Source organism: Epinephelus moara, chromosome 20 (genome assembly GCF_006386435.1).
Source record: "Epinephelus moara isolate mb chromosome 20, YSFRI_EMoa_1.0, whole genome shotgun sequence".
Taxonomy (NCBI): domain Eukaryota; kingdom Metazoa; phylum Chordata; class Actinopteri; order Perciformes; family Serranidae; genus Epinephelus; species Epinephelus moara.
The window spans coordinates 8714550-8730131 of NC_065525.1; the positions used below are offsets into that span (position 1 = coordinate 8714550).

The window sequence follows — 15582 nt, forward strand, 5'->3', positions numbered from 1 at the left end:
TTAATGACTTAACTTCCACTAGTGCTCATGAGAAATATTTTATGAAAATCCATTTAAAGCCAGCACATTAATGTCAGCTCATTTTAAGACTTCCATGTTAATACCTTAACTTACAAAGTAACCGCAGCCATCAGAAAAATGTAGTGATGTAGGAAGAATGTTATTTCTTTCTGAAAATATGGTTCATCAATCTGCCTGCCAGTCTCACAAAGTGGCACCCTCCGGGACTGAAAAATTAAACCAACATGGAAGTGCCAAAAACTGCAGTACCTCTAATGGTCACTTGAGGCTGGCTCCCAAAGTGAGTCAATCCATCAGTCCCCATAGATGCTAAAATGTCCAACTGTACAGCAGAAACAAAATGTTTAAATCCTGTTACAAAAAAACCCAAAAACGGTCTCTATAGTTAATTTCCCTGTTCATGACAAGTACTTAAAGTTACATTTTACATCCTTACAAGCCAAACCCCCTCCTTGTCAAGTGCTGATACATCTCTAGCAAGTGAGCTAAACACCTTTTATGTTCGCTTTGAGGCCATCAGCAGCCAACAAGCAAAAACAGTTGACACAGAGGTTAATGGATGGGTGGGTGCACCTTTGAAATCTAGCACCCTTTCTCAACATGACGTCAGGAGGGCTTTCAAGGCTATGGACATCAAAAAAGCAGCAGGACCAGACAGTATTAGTGAGAGGATATTCAAACTCAAAGTCTTCCATCATCATGTGCCGAAGAAAGCAAACCTACCTGCCTGAATGATGACCGCCCAGTGGCTCTCACCTCTGTACTGATGAAGTGCTTTGAACTGCTGGTTAAGGATTACATCTGCTCCACACTAACCAGCACACTGGACCCACTACAGTTTGCCCACCATCCCAACCAATCTACAAAAGGTACATAGCACACATCCTCCACACCACTCTATCTTACCTGCAAAGGAGAGGGAGCTATGTAAGATTACTGTTCACTGACTCCATCTCAGCAGCCATAGTCACCTCCGGGCTGGTCACAAAGCTCAAAGAGCTGGGATTTAACACCACACTGTGCATATGGATCCTTAACTTCCTAACAGGCAGACCTCAGGAAGTGAGAGTGGGCAGACTTACCTCTTCCACTCTCATCCCTAACACTGGAGCACCCCAGGGCTGTGTTTTGGGTCCCTTGCTGTACTCCTTGTACACACACGACTGTGTAGCCATGACACCAACACAATCAAGATTGCCGACGACACAGCTGTGGTGGGCCTGATCACAGATAACAATGAAAAAGCCTACCTAAAGAGGTAGAGAACCTGACCCGCTGTTGTCAGGACAACAACCTACTCCTGAACGTCAAAGCCTAAGGATAGTGGATTTTGGTAAGAAGCAGCAAAGAAACTATTCACCCCTCAATACCAACAGGTCCTCGTTGGAGGGGGTTGAACAGCTTCAAGTACCTTGGTGTCCATATCACAAAGGGCCTGACCTGGGTGCTACGTACTGACTGAGTGGCAAGAGAGAGACTGTATCATCTCAGACACTTGAGGAAGTTTAGGATATCCCATCAATTACTAAGGAATTTCTACTCCTGCACGATCTAGAGTGTCTTGACAGGGAACATCACTGCCTGAACAGGACCACAAGGCCCTGCAAAGAGTGGGTCATTCAGCTGAACCGAGATAACTGTCCTTTTCTCCCAGTTGAGTTCTGGAAGAAGGTTCTGGATACACACCAGGCCGGCATTGAGAGGCTCAGGAAGAGCTTCTAGCCTCAGGCCACAAGGATCCTAAATAAAGACACTGGTTAAGATGGCCTAACATGTGAGCTCAGAGGCTGCTATGATTATATTCGTAGCATTTTCGGGACTTCACAATCTGCTAAAAAAGACTGTGTGATACTATAAAGTTGAAAGGTCAGGAAAAGGGATGGCAAGTAGTGTTCTTTTTTTTAATCAAAACACTGATGTGATTTGGGGTCATTTAAAACATATTCTTTAGCAGCATGTCTAGGCTGTAGGTGAAACACATTATATGGCCTAATATGCAGTTATAAGACTTGCGTAGAATGGACCTGAGTTTAGCTCTCCTGGGTTTTTGTGAGTAAAGTGGAAGGTAGAGATATTGATCACAAGTTTCATCTAAACAGAAAGTAACACAACACTGAAAGAAGGATGCAGCTGGTTCCTGTATAAACCAGACTCATATCCTGTCTTTCTGCTCTCTGCAGCCAAGGCCAAAGCTCTCTGGTCACCAGTAAATGCCTGCTGGATGAGGAGTGGAGAGGGTAGAGAGGTGACTGTGCCTCGAGGCGCTGGTGTGAAATCAGTTTGAAACAGCCACAGCAAAGTGTAAAAAACTGAATACAGTACTCTGTTACTCACAGCCTCTGTAATAGTGTTTGATGGCGCTATCATTGATTCTAAGAAACTGATCAAAATGCTATTTATTTTGTTGTGGCACAAACACACTGATACCTTTATGATATAAAAAAAATTATTTGTCCAATATTAAGTTGATGACCACATACCTGTAAAACTAATGAAATTGCCTGAGTTGTGGTTTGTGTTTAGTGCTAAAAAGAAAATGTTAACATGCTGATATGCCTAACAAAGATAGTGAGCATGACAAGCATTATACCTGCTTAGAATCAGCATGTTAGCATTGTCATGGGGGTGTGGTAGTTTGCCAATGTTAGCATTTAGCTCAAAGCACTGCTGTGGCTTAGTTTAGCCTCACAGAACAGGAGCGTATCTATGTTTCCAGGGTTCTATGTTCCCCACATAACCCTGCAAAATAGGTTCTATGTTCCCCGCTTACACAAAATAGGTTCTATGTTTCCCGGGTTCCATGTTGCCCGCTCAACCAAGCGGGAAACATAGAACCCTTTTTGTGTAAGCGGGGAACATAGAACCTTCTTTGCAGGGTTAAGTGGGGAACATAGAACCCTGGAAACATAGGGATGACCCCCACAGAACCATCAGCATGACTGTAGTCTCTCAGTCTTGTTTGTATTCATCATTTGAAAGCACATCACACTTCTGCTTCACCTAAGATGTTTACACAACACCACTGACATATACTGTATACAGTACTGTATATTAGCTGATTAAGTGGAAAACAAGGCAATTTATACAGCCTTTGTGAAAAATATGAATCACTGATATATTTTAAAGTTTGTAATTAATACAAGACTATGATATCAGTACCAGATATTACATGACTTCCTTTTGCTTTTTTCCTTCCTTGTTTTAAATACTCCTAACTAGTACAACCTCTCTCTATAGCTGCACTTTTGGCAGCATCAATCTACAGGAGGGTGACTGCTAAGTGGCTAGAAAGTAAATGTTTAAGGGCAGATGAAAAGTTTGGGTACTGTAGTTGTGCAAACAGGGTGTGACTCTTACTAAACTGTTTGGTCCACCCAGAACTGGCTGACTGAGTGGCTTAAATGACCTAATACAGTGGTGCAGGTCCAGAACTACACATTCACAGACACACAGACACAGACACAGACATACATACACACACACACACGCACAAAGAGAGAAAGAGGGAGAGAGAGAGAGAGAGAGAGAGAGAGAGAGAGAGAGAGAGAGAGAGAGAGAGAGAGACAACAAACTGATTGTGGACATGCACAAATACTAACAAACATCTTTTGAGACATTGAGCCAGAAAGCAAATTAAAACCTTGACTCTTGCCTCTGAATTACTGCAGATTATCCTCCCACAATGTAAAATCTTGTTATTTCATAGGCCATCATTAAACAGACATAAAGCAGACTGCAGGAGAGGCAGTTGTGTATCGTGTTGTTTTTCTGTTGCGATCAATGAAGTGCTTGCATGTTACATCAGGTTGGTCTTGTGAGGTTGCGAGGACGCAATCCCCATACATACGTGGTACCAACCTTAATCCTTTATATATATAAAAAAACAACAACATAAAAACATCTTCTCAGTGTCCCAGTTACAGAGTCAGTCTCTAGTCAGGTGCAGGGCCACCCATAAAGGGGGAAAGAGGAAAAGGGTGGGGGTAGTAAAATGTGGCCTGTTTCATAATGAAAACCCCCTCTCCAGGAAACAGTATGGGCCTGCTCAGGTGTATTCTACTGATGGTATGTGGTAAAGTGGAAACTTAATCAGTCATACATTAACATGCCTTTAGGATTAAGAAAGGACTGAAGACAGAAAAATTCCAATGTTTGTTATCCCACCCTTGCTATTACTGTGCCATAATAACCATCATTTGCATAATTAAAAGCACTAATATTTTCATTGCTGTTGCTTACAAATTAATTTTTCCACTCCAAGGAATTATTCAAAAATAAATAGTAAATAAAAGCATTACAGTTGAGGAAGATACAAAATGTTATAAAGTACAAAATGTTTATTATCCATTACCTGAAGCTATGTACAATACAAAAATGAATGAGCTTATCAACAAATAATTTCTTTAATGACTGTCACAAACTGTCATAAACATACAAATAGTAAAAATATGAGAAATCTATTAATATTTTCTATAAATTTCCATTGTTTAAAACAGCAGTAAGACAAGAAATGCATTTTTCAGGGCAACAAGTAGTGTACTTCCTGTGGAGGAGGGCCTGCATAGAAACCTGTCTGGGAAAGTTTAATTACAAAAGTGACCTAATGGCTAATCCCTAAAACTCAAACAGTCTTTTATTTGGTATTACATTTCAGTCACAGATTATCAGTCTTGGCGAGTCATTGCAAGACATGTGACACTGTTTGAAAAAAGCAGCCTGGTGGTTTATGCACACCTGAAGGTCCAAGCACCACCACTGCATCATGACAGGTGAGGTTTTCCCACTGGTATGGGTACGGTGGTGAGGACCTGGTTCTGGAAAACAAATCTCTGGATGCGTTCAAAGACCCAGAGGAAGATGAGGAGGACACTGACATACTGAATCCAGGCAAATTTGATGGTTTCCCAGAAGCCAGGACGATAGGTGGAAGGAGACGGTTAAGGCAGAAACAGCAAGAAAAAGTTCACAGTACAGGCAAGTGGATGTAGTCCAACTTGTTTTGAACAAAAACTCAAAGAAGTTGAGGACAGTTAGGAACAATACAAAAAAATATGGACAGCTTGGAAAGTGTGTGGCGTACAGGGTCTGCTAACCCATCTGCCATGCAGATCATTTTAATATTATTTACAAAAGTCCAAGATATCCGCTGCTTCCATCCCAATACAATGGAGGTGAAAGGAATTTAATTTTGCACTCTGAGCTGTAGTGTTGTTGTCAAATTACTGCAATACTATAATCTAGCCACACTCGAAGCATCCTATATTTTCCCCCAACTGCTGTTTACTTGTTTATCTATTAATATATCAAAGTTGGTCACTTTTCTTTGCTTGATTTAAGATAATGTTGTGTATTAACAGATGTGACGAGCTCAGACACATTTCAATAAAGCGAGGATTCTTGAGGCTTTCAGTGTTATTTTGCTTCAAAAATAACTGTAATGGAAAAATGCCCCAACTACAAGTTCAACTACTTTCAGTGTTTTAGTGCATACATACCCACTGACGATTCAACTGCTTACAGGGAATAAACTTGAAATTACATGTTTTATAAGCTTTCAGCAATTGCACGATTGATTCTAACTGCTTTTGACTCTTAAACTTCAGAAGGGGACACTTTCAGTGGTGAAACCTGCTGTGTCACTGCTGAGCCTGACCCACACTTGTTTCTTACCTAACGGTCAACAGAAATACAAAAAGGAACATACCTTTAAAATATCACCAGGTTAATTTAAATTTTGTACATATATATATATATATATTAAAGAATATAAAAGAAATATAGCTAAAATTATAGACTGCCCAACACTGTTACTTCCCTTATTTAAGCCTATATTTAGCTTTTATAAGCAGTTTAAATAGAACAGTATAAATAGTATATAAACATTTAATAAATGGTTTATAACACACTACAATTGGAGACAGATCTAAGTATTTAGTTATGTATTTATCAACACCTATAACTCCTCCTGTGGGCACCCAGAAGTGGAGGCTGGTGTATTAACAGGTGATTAATAATTGTTTTACTGGAAGTGCATTGCCAGGTAACATTTTGGGTCCACGTTTACTTTCTGTCAGCTGAAGTCATTCACATACACTGCAAAACATTCCAACAGGAAATACAAAGGGACCCTTTTAGAAGGATAAATGTGTCAAGTTTGAAACGATCTATGGTAAAACATGGAGACGTTGGACAAATACTGTACATTAATAAACACTTCAGATCTTAGTTAAAACATTTATAAGGACATTTTATATTTAGTGTTTACATTACTCATAGTAAGTGCTACATTGGGGGTTTAAAGTGAACTGTTTCCATAGAATGTGTATAAAAAGAACACCTTCCTGCATTTATTAAAGGATATCTAATGACCTCCACGGGGTATCGAATCTCAGCATTAAGCTGAAAGGGAGAGCCAGCAGCTCGTCCCACGGTCCAGACGGGCATGGGACAGGACAGCACTGTGGTCACTATGGTAGAAAAACAGGACAAAAAGACATTTTACAAAATGCATGTAATGCAGTGGATGCAATAAACAAGGTTTAAATCCTGCTCGAAGGTGGTGGTTTAGCTCGAGTCCATTCTGGGTTTAGTCACACGGTCTATTCAGCAGTAATAAAGCCAAGCAAACAAAATAAGAGCCTTTGTCAACTTACAGTTTCTATCCTGGTAGCTCCTAATTATGTTGTCAAGGTCGTATGCACTTGCAAAGGGGCTGGAGCCATCGATGACTGACACCTAGGCATCGATAGAGAGAAAACAAACAAACAGATGAAGATCCACTGTTCCAGTCACGTCTCCCTCAGCATGTGGTAGCACATGTTGAGTATGTTGCAATGAAATGTTTATACTGCGAATATTATGAGGGCTAGAATGTAGATGTTACAGAGTGCAGGGGTGCAGGGTGCAAGATTGTCAGCTCCTTTTAATACTGTACATTAATTCTATTCGGGATTATACAATATTTGTTTACATTTCTGCAACTTTGCAGATATAAAGTCTTCTGAATTAGGGGTGTATTTTTTCTATGATTTCTAAATGGACGAATATTTGGGATGGACATCAGTCACACTGAATCTACAAGTATGTGTATTGTGTTTTCTTTAGTGACCTCAACACATCTGCAGAATCACACACTGCAGCTTGTGTTCAGTAAAACTGTTTCCCTGGCCACCCAAAACATCTGCTGTTCAGAAGATGATTGCTTGGCTTGACCTGTTGCTCTACCATTAGTGTTGCATTCAGTAACATTCTGTCTCTGTCAGTAAAACAAGGACCACTGACAATCCTCCTGTTCACGCTGTGCACCCATACCTGTCATTTACTTTTGTAAAGTTTGCGGATGACACCGGCATCATCCGACAGATTACAAACAGTAAGAATTCATGTCTGAAGGGAAATCAACAGTTTTGCATAATGGTGAACAACCTACTGCTCAGTGCCAGCAAAACCAATGTGCTGATTGTTGATTACAGAAAAAAAGAGGTGAGGACACACTACCCAATCAGTGGAGCTGAGGTGGAACAAGTGAACCATTTAAGTTCCTAGAAATCAGCATTATAAACAACCTGACTTCACCATCAGACATTTCCATCCTGGTGAAAAAAGCTCAGAAATGACTATATTTCTGAAGGAAACTTAAGAAGGCAAAATCCCCCTGCCAAGTTCTTGGTAACTTTTACAAGCAATAGATAATTTCCTGACTGGAAACATTAAAACTGGTATGGTTTGTGCACAGCCAAAGACCGGAGGGCTCTGCAGCGGGTGATTAAAACCGCCCAGAACATCCCTGGTACCCCTCTACTGAGCATCAGCGATATTGGTCAGGAGAGGTGCCTGCACAAAGCCCAAAGGATACTAAAAGACTATACCCACCCAGGCAACAGTCTGCTCACCCTGCTGCTGTCTGGCAAGTAATACACAAGTATCTGCTGCTGCACCACCAGACGGCTTCTTTCCTCAGGCTGTAAACTCCTCAACTCTTCCTCATCCTCCACAGTCCACCCACAGAAATTGTTTTGTTTTGTTTTTCTAATGTACCATAAAAGGGACTACAGTTGTATTTCACTGTGAAACTCTGTGTTGTACAATAACAATAAATTACCTTGAACCACTAACTTCAGATATCAATCTTATGTTCTTGAAAGATACAGATTCAAGGACTGAATTCATCCACATTCCAGGAAGAAATAGACAAGAAGCAGCAATAAAAAGGTTAGAATATATAAGCAGGCAGCTTACTGACATTCATAAAAAGGTTAAGTGCATGTAACAGTATCAAGTGTTGCAGATGTCATGATAACATTATTTTCAGTCAGCCATCTTGCATGGTGCTATCAGAAGGAAAAAGTATGTTCATGTCAACGATCAACCTCTATATGTTGGCTAAAGAATATAACAGCATTATGGAACATTTTAGCTTCTCCTCTCAAACTAAACCCAGAAATGAACAGTACTTCAGGGAAAAAGCTTTTGAATGATTCACTGCTCTGCAGGGGAGAGCACATGTGACGATGGTAATGCTGGCTGAGCAGCAACAACAGAGAAGGCGGGCCTAATCAAACAGTCTGGAGTTTAGAAATTATAAAACAGGACTCACTGAGGAGAGTCAGTCTGTATTAGGCAGAGCAGAGTGAAATGGACACTGTCTGTGTGTGTGTGTGTGTGTGTGTGTGTGTGTGAACAAGTACGTAAATGGTGCCTTTTCCGCAAGAACAACACCTGTAACCACGGTAACTGTGCACCACAAAGATGGTGCAGATAAAAGTAACACAAATCAAATGACTAATATTTGACAAAAACTTGGATATTTTTGTCAAAAGACTAAGACAAAAAAACAACTACAATATGTGCCAGAATTAACACTGGCCTCTGCACCAACTGACAAGTATCAGAAAACACAGAGGAACAACAAGAAACCTTCACAGAGGACCTTCTGGTTGTGTGAACCCATTGTTTCACCCATTCACACATCCGCTGTACCTCTTTGTATGTGATACTGTCTCTTCTCTTTTACATGTAGCTCCAGTTTCATCTCATCCATCCTATCACTGCCTTTGTTCCTGGTTCACTATCACACCATAAAATTGCCCTTTCACTAATTTTCTCTGTTGAATGTTTTCAGCTTCACCTTCCTGCAGAGCGCTCTGCCAGGCTCTGCTCAAACCTGTTACAATGTAACCCTTTAAAGTCTCACAGTGTGTCAAAATATATTTCCATGTCATTCATGGGTGGCAAAGTCTGCTCTACTTGAATTTGTCTTGGTGCATAAGGGAAAAGGAAAAAACTGGTGGACAGAGAGAAAGACAGTGTGCCAGTGTCCTCTCACATTGTAAATGTTGTACAGTCCCCGGTGAGGCAGCGGCGTCCTCTGCTGCAGCCTCAGGTCTCCGCTGATGAACAGCTTCGCTCCCGGGACAGAAGAAGAGTGCTGCACATAAGCCAGGCTCTGCATCACCACTGTGGACATCCGCTGGGAGGACACAGATAATTAATGTGCTTTACTTAAGTTGGGACATTGACTGAGGCTGGTCTGGATAGGTCCGAGGTCATACTGCAGTTAGCAGGCTGTACTGCCAGGGTGGCATACACACACAGAAAGGGATCTGTGGCTTGCTGAGTGTAACAGCTAATTAATCAGTGTGCTATTTGTAAAGCCATCGTTTACTTAATAGTAAATTGACTATTAATATGACCATAAACATGAAGTAATTCCCTTTGCAGCAGGCAGAATGAAAGAGATAATGGCTCTTGCTCCATGCTTCTATGAATGAAGTTCACACTAATATACTGCATATTGGCTAGTGGCCAAGGGTACCTCTGTTACAATGCATATGACGATAATATACATTCGTCCCCAAACGTATTATTACACTAGCTGTGTATGAAAATACACAAATGAGGGGAAATCAGGGGACAAAAATAAACAACTAAGACTAATCCTAAAATCTGTTTTTGGTAGCAAAAAATGTTACATTAACATGAATAAATGTTAATGTAATGTAACTTGAAATTGTGATATTAGCTACATAAAGATCTGAATTTGGTCTGAGTTATGACTAACTCAATATTTCCTAGCATCACGTTGAGTACAGCTCCCTTTAAGGAGAACTACACCCATTTTTAAAATTCAAACCTGTTTCTGCTATGGTCTAAGACAGTCTAAAAATATAAGTTAACCTGAACAGCTCTCTCCCAAATCCAAAATACTGAGTGCTGAAACTCAAATTTGTGATGTCATAGGGTATAAAGCCTCATTGTGCTGTGTATGAGGTATGATCGCGGAAAGGGAGAACAGCGTTGTTTTGCCCTGAAGCTCGCAGCAGAGGTAGTAACGGTGTTCAAACGACGTCTGTATAAAAGTGACAGCCAGCAGGATGGGACCATGGGCAGCATGGGTGTGACGTTTTGACAACGTATTATGCGTGCTACCCACTGCGGGAGATTTAAAAAGTAGGTGATAGCAGTTAGCAGCTAACTCACGAAGAAGAACAGTGGCCAAACATGTCCACAAATTGGGAAAACAACGCCATATAACATGGACAGTATATGATTGTTATTGTTATACCATTGTTGTTGTTTATAAAGTGCTGCTGTTGCGTATGTTACATATCACACAAGAGGCCAACGCTGTTTTGTTACATGACACGCCCATCTCAGATCTTTTGACTCAGCATGGCACATTTTCTGTTTCCGAACTGAGAACATTACAACAGAATAAAGCCCACTCGGGTATTAAAAAAAACATTCTGTTGGTCCACAAAATCAGTCCCCCATTCATTGTCTACGGAGCGGCTCCAGGCTTTATACCCTATGGCATCATAAGTTTGAGACTTCCTTCTTTGGTTTCTGGCTTTGTGAGAGAGTAGCTCATGTTCATTGATACTGAGCGAACTTTCTTAGGCCATATAAATAACATACTGGAATTCTTAAATTAGGTGGTGTTCCCCTTTAATATTCAGACAGCTGGATCATCTACAGTAAGTCTTATATGCACTGCAGAGGAATACGTACAAAGAGCTTGTAGCTGAAGGTGAGCAGCAGCTGGACACTGTACACCTGCTCCTCAGGTTTTAGAGGTAGCTGCAGTTGAAAAACCAGCAGGTCCAACTTCCCATCCTGGTTCTGGTCCTCCTCTCTCACCTGTAAAGTGTGTTCACCCACACAGTTAACAAAAATAAACATACTGCTTAGAGGATTGCTAGTGATTATGATGTGAACAGAGGAACTCCCTTCTTACAGACACAGCAGGGATGCGGAGGTTGGCCCCGAGCATGTTGTTTAGATGGGGGAAGGTGCTCCAGGCGAGGTAGTCTCCCTGAGTACTGGTAGCTGCCACCAGCAGAGTCTCGTACTGGTACCTCACAACCGGCTGCTCCTCATACGTGCTTCTCTTTATCCAGAAACCTAAGACAACACCAAGCAAGCATTTCTATTTCTTAAACAAAAGCATTGAAATGTAGGCGTATCTACACTTAACGGGACATTCATAAAGTTTATCATTTAACTATGACAACAGACGCAATGGTTGTAATAGTTAAGCTAATTTAAGTGTTTGACATCACAGTATTGTAACGTTACCTTGGCTCCTGTAGGCAACGAGCAGAGGTGGGATGTAGGTAAGGCACAAAACAACAACCAGAAACAGAGTGGCTTTCGTGCAAACACTCGCTTTGTACCGAATCAAAGCCGGGTGAGAGTAGACTTCATAGAAAGCCATAGGTAACGATATAAAAGGAGTTCGCCAGTATCAAATCAGCCTGCTAGCTAGCTAACGTTTGTTAATGTTCAAGCTAGCATAGATGGTAAATGAGTGGATGCGCCCGTAGGACTGACGTGAGTAAACGCTCATAGACGGCAAACTTCCAAACAAACAAAGACTGACCCTCGCTAAGTAACACAGAGAGTGTTTTCGGTAAAAACGTAGCGTATAAACATGCTATTTACGTTAGCACCCTGGCTAATGAAGGACCATGTACCGCGCCATGTTAGCTTAGCGTCTCACGGTTACCATGGCTGCAGTGTTAGCACTCATGCTGCATTCACGCAATGCCAGTACAATAGGACAAAAGACAACACCTATTCCGATTTGGGATTGTTCACTCAGGGTTATCCCCACAGCCTGTCAGCCTGAATATGATACTTTTGCGGTGTTCGGTATTTAAAGTCATTCATGAAACCAACGGATACAGAATTAACGTCGTATATCTCATTTTAAATGAGCTGGAGTGATTGTATTAGTGTAGGCTAATTCTTGGATTTTATTTCAATCAAATTGTCAGCAATGTTGGCTCTGCAGCCATTTCACCAACAGTTTGTTGACACTTTTGTAGTTCTTATCATACAGTGGGAGCAGTGGCGTGGCACAGTTATCTGGGCCCTGTAGTCCCAGTGGGCCCCCTTCCCCTTTTAATACATCCATTATCACACCTGTAAAAATAGTAAAATGGAAATATCCTTTTAATGTAATCTGCTGAGAACGGCTGCTTTAGATGGCATTTAGTATCCACTTTATAATCTCACTGTGTCTGACATCCTCAGTAATTTGAGAAGATGGTGATGACGTATCTGCAAGTGATCCACTCTGTGGCTGTCAAACTGAACACAATACAGCATCCTTTAACAGCAATCTGTAATATGTAAGGGATAATGTATAATGAGCCGGTGAATACTGGGAAAATAACTCTAGACAGGGGAATAGAACCCCGACGCGCAGCCGGTATTCACCGGCTCATTATACATTATCCCGCTTATTACACGGCTAATTATCAGTTAAATAAATAATTTGAGACAGAATATTGATTAATTATATGATTTTTATTGATTTATAAATCATCTTATAAATCGGGAGGAGAGAAAAAAAATCGGGAGGAGAGAAAAAAAAAAAAACTGCCAGCAACGGCTGAATCTGCGCTACAATAGCTACAGGGAATCAAGAGAAAATGAAAATCATGAAATATCATGACAATACTCCATCTTTGTATCTTGTAAATTATTATTTTGAAGTGGTAACGGCTACGTTAGCCCGATAAAAAAGTAACTGTTGTCAGGGCAGCATCCCTAGCAACGCTGGGCAACATAGCAACGGTCATTACACAGTAATATCAGACCTCCGAATGCCGCGACTGACCAATCAGAATACAGCATTTAATAGAGCCGTGTAATAATACAATATAAGCTAGCTTGCCACATTACATACCAATAATCATTCTGAGAAACGTCTTGCAAGTTTGCCAGTAGCTGCTTTCCCTCTGATTGTTTCCTTTCATGCTCTGTCTTTAGTCTTTCTTTTGGTAGCCTGATTTGACATTTTATGGCATGATTGCTTCAAAGTACACTAAAAAGAGATATCTGTATATGTATGCAGAATACATACACACCATGAAACAAAGGAGAGAAAAAGAACATGGGGCTGCAATGAAAAAGAAGTGAGAAGAAACAGGGGCAAAATTACTCAATATTGTGTCACTGTGAAAGTAGGATTCCCATCCAAGCTGCCATAGGCAAGAGCCCATGCTATTTTGATTTATCACTGAGGTCTTTCCCCAAGACCACTGGATATAACAAGAGGCCTTGCAGATGACATGTTTCAGAACCTTTGTTAGGACCCTTGATCCACGCTACAAATAGGAAAAGTTAAATGGAAAAATCTATAGATGATACAATGTGGTGCTTACAACAGACAGGTGCACATCAAGAGTCTTTAAAGCCCAAAAGGGAGGGTGGGGAAGAAGACTCACAAAAGGGGAAATAACTGGCAGTTGGTCAGGTGTAAGTTACAGATAACAGTCACAACATGGTAGCTACGGTGTAAAAAGCAGTTTTGGTTGCACTGTCTAGTATGTTGTGCGCACACTTTAGTTTTGAATGACTACATAAAGGCTTTTCATGATCTACTTTGCATCCAGGGGAAATGCAGTGTTATAGTGGCTTTAAGAAAGTCTGCTGAAGATCCCAGAACACAACCTGACATAATCAGTTGACACATGGTGGAACGCAGTATTCTTCATGTTGGAAAGGTTATGTAAGCAGAAAGAAGCCCCTCCGTTGTCTCACTGTGCTGAGAATAAGGGACTGGTCCTTGATCAGCCTCTCGATTGACACCCAAGAGAAATGTCATGGAAGAAATTGTTACAAAAGTGATTCCTCTTGTGTCTCTACTTCTAAGAGCAGCTGCATGAGTGAAAGGTTGCGTGGTAGCACAATGAAATGATAAAACACTGACAACATGCTTTTGATTTGAAGAAAAATCTCTAACTGGAGGAGAGAACAATGGTGGAGGACAGATGGTGCGTCCATGTGAGACAGGAGGACATATTTCAGACTTTTGGTAAATAAATCTGTTGTAATTAAATCATATCCTTTAATGTTGCTAAGAGCCAGCAAAAAAAGTTTGTAGTACTCAGAGACAGGATTATACAACTCTGACAAGCAAGTTCAACTTTTTAGCTGGACGACCCTGTTGATCCCCAAGTGCTCCAACAGATTGGCTCGATTTTAAATGAATGAGAGCCATTTTTCACACTGTGCTGAAGTCAGACGGTCAAGTCGACAGCCAGACAACAGCCTGCTACACAACACAAGAGCCAGGGATTTTTTAACAACCTACTCTTGGTTCCATGCTACAATCTCCTTAATTAACTCTCAAAAATGAGCACGTCTTGTGACGCACCTTAGCTTGTTGAACTAGAAGACACAATGAGAAAAGTACACTATAATGTCATTTCACAGGCTAGTTAACAGCTAACTAGTTGGTCAGCTGCTGAAATTCAACAGCATGTGAACCTGCAAATGTCACTTCAAAATGTTCTTAAATGCACCTGCTAAAAACACACTACCTGTCTGCCCATGGCTTGTAATACCCTTTATCCTCCAAAATGAGTGCACTTTTTAACCGCTGGAAAACCCGCTAAAATTGAGGGGTGTCCATTAGCTCACCTGGTAGAGCGGGCACCCCATTTACAAAGGTCATGTCCTTGCTGCAGTGGCAAGATTCCAACCTCAGCTCTTTGCTGCATGTCATACCATCTCGCCCCCCTTTCATGCTACAGCTTTCCCTTCTAATAAAGACAAAATGCCAAAAAATAATCCAAAAAAAAAGAGGCAACTATTTACTGCCAGTTAGTCTGACTCACAGGATGTAGACTGTGGGTATAAGCCTGTCGCTGGTCAGCTATTTCAACCGGCATTTCCTCCACTTCCACTACCTGTGTGCTACCGATTTCCAAAGGCATCACCACTGCATCCTGGGCAACATGCCCTGAAACAGAGTTGGTAAACAGACAGCAAAATGGTAGGCAGTGAAAATGTTACGAAGCGTTCCACAACCAGAAACCATGGATTACCACACATTCAGAAACATCAACAATTATAAAGCAGTATGATGTTTGTCACATGATGTCTGTAAATCAGTGGATACATTTTTTTTGAATGTCACAACCCCCACGAAATTTGTTGTGTCACTATCAGAATTTGATCCATTTGGTCCATTTGGTCCTATAACATCAGAGCCACAAGATTAATGTATTTTTATCTCCATTCATGTTAGGGAAGTGCTAAACCGTG

The 15582-nt window shown here is 41.0% G+C and overlaps 1 protein-coding gene across 1 annotated transcript; it reads right to left on the bottom strand.

Moving 5' to 3' along the window:
* Window positions 1–4363: 4363 nt before the first annotated feature.
* Window positions 4364–12036, bottom strand: tmem231 (transmembrane protein 231). Its single transcript, XM_050073261.1, has 7 exons — window positions 11599–12036; window positions 11258–11424; window positions 11032–11160; window positions 9347–9490; window positions 6675–6756; window positions 6383–6488; window positions 4364–4944 (listed from the first exon to the last, which is right to left on the bottom strand). The coding sequence occupies exons 1-7, from the start codon at window positions 11735–11737 to the stop codon at window positions 4782–4784; spliced, it is 930 nt and encodes a 309-aa protein (XP_049929218.1). The 5' UTR covers window positions 11738–12036; the 3' UTR covers window positions 4364–4781.
* Window positions 12037–15582: the final 3546 nt, after the last annotated feature.

Coding starts and splice junctions, on each gene's coding strand:
- tmem231 (XM_050073261.1), bottom strand. CDS start 11,737: ATGGCTTTCTATGAAGTCTACTCTCACCCGGCTTTGATTCGGTACAAA. Junction 6,757..9,346: donor GACTGTACAACATTTACAAT/GTGAGAGGACAC, acceptor ATCGATGCCTAG/GTGTCAGTCATCGATGGCTC. Junction 6,489..6,674: donor GAGCTACCAGGATAGAAACT/GTAAGTTGACAA, acceptor TTTCTACCATAG/TGACCACAGTGCTGTCCTGT.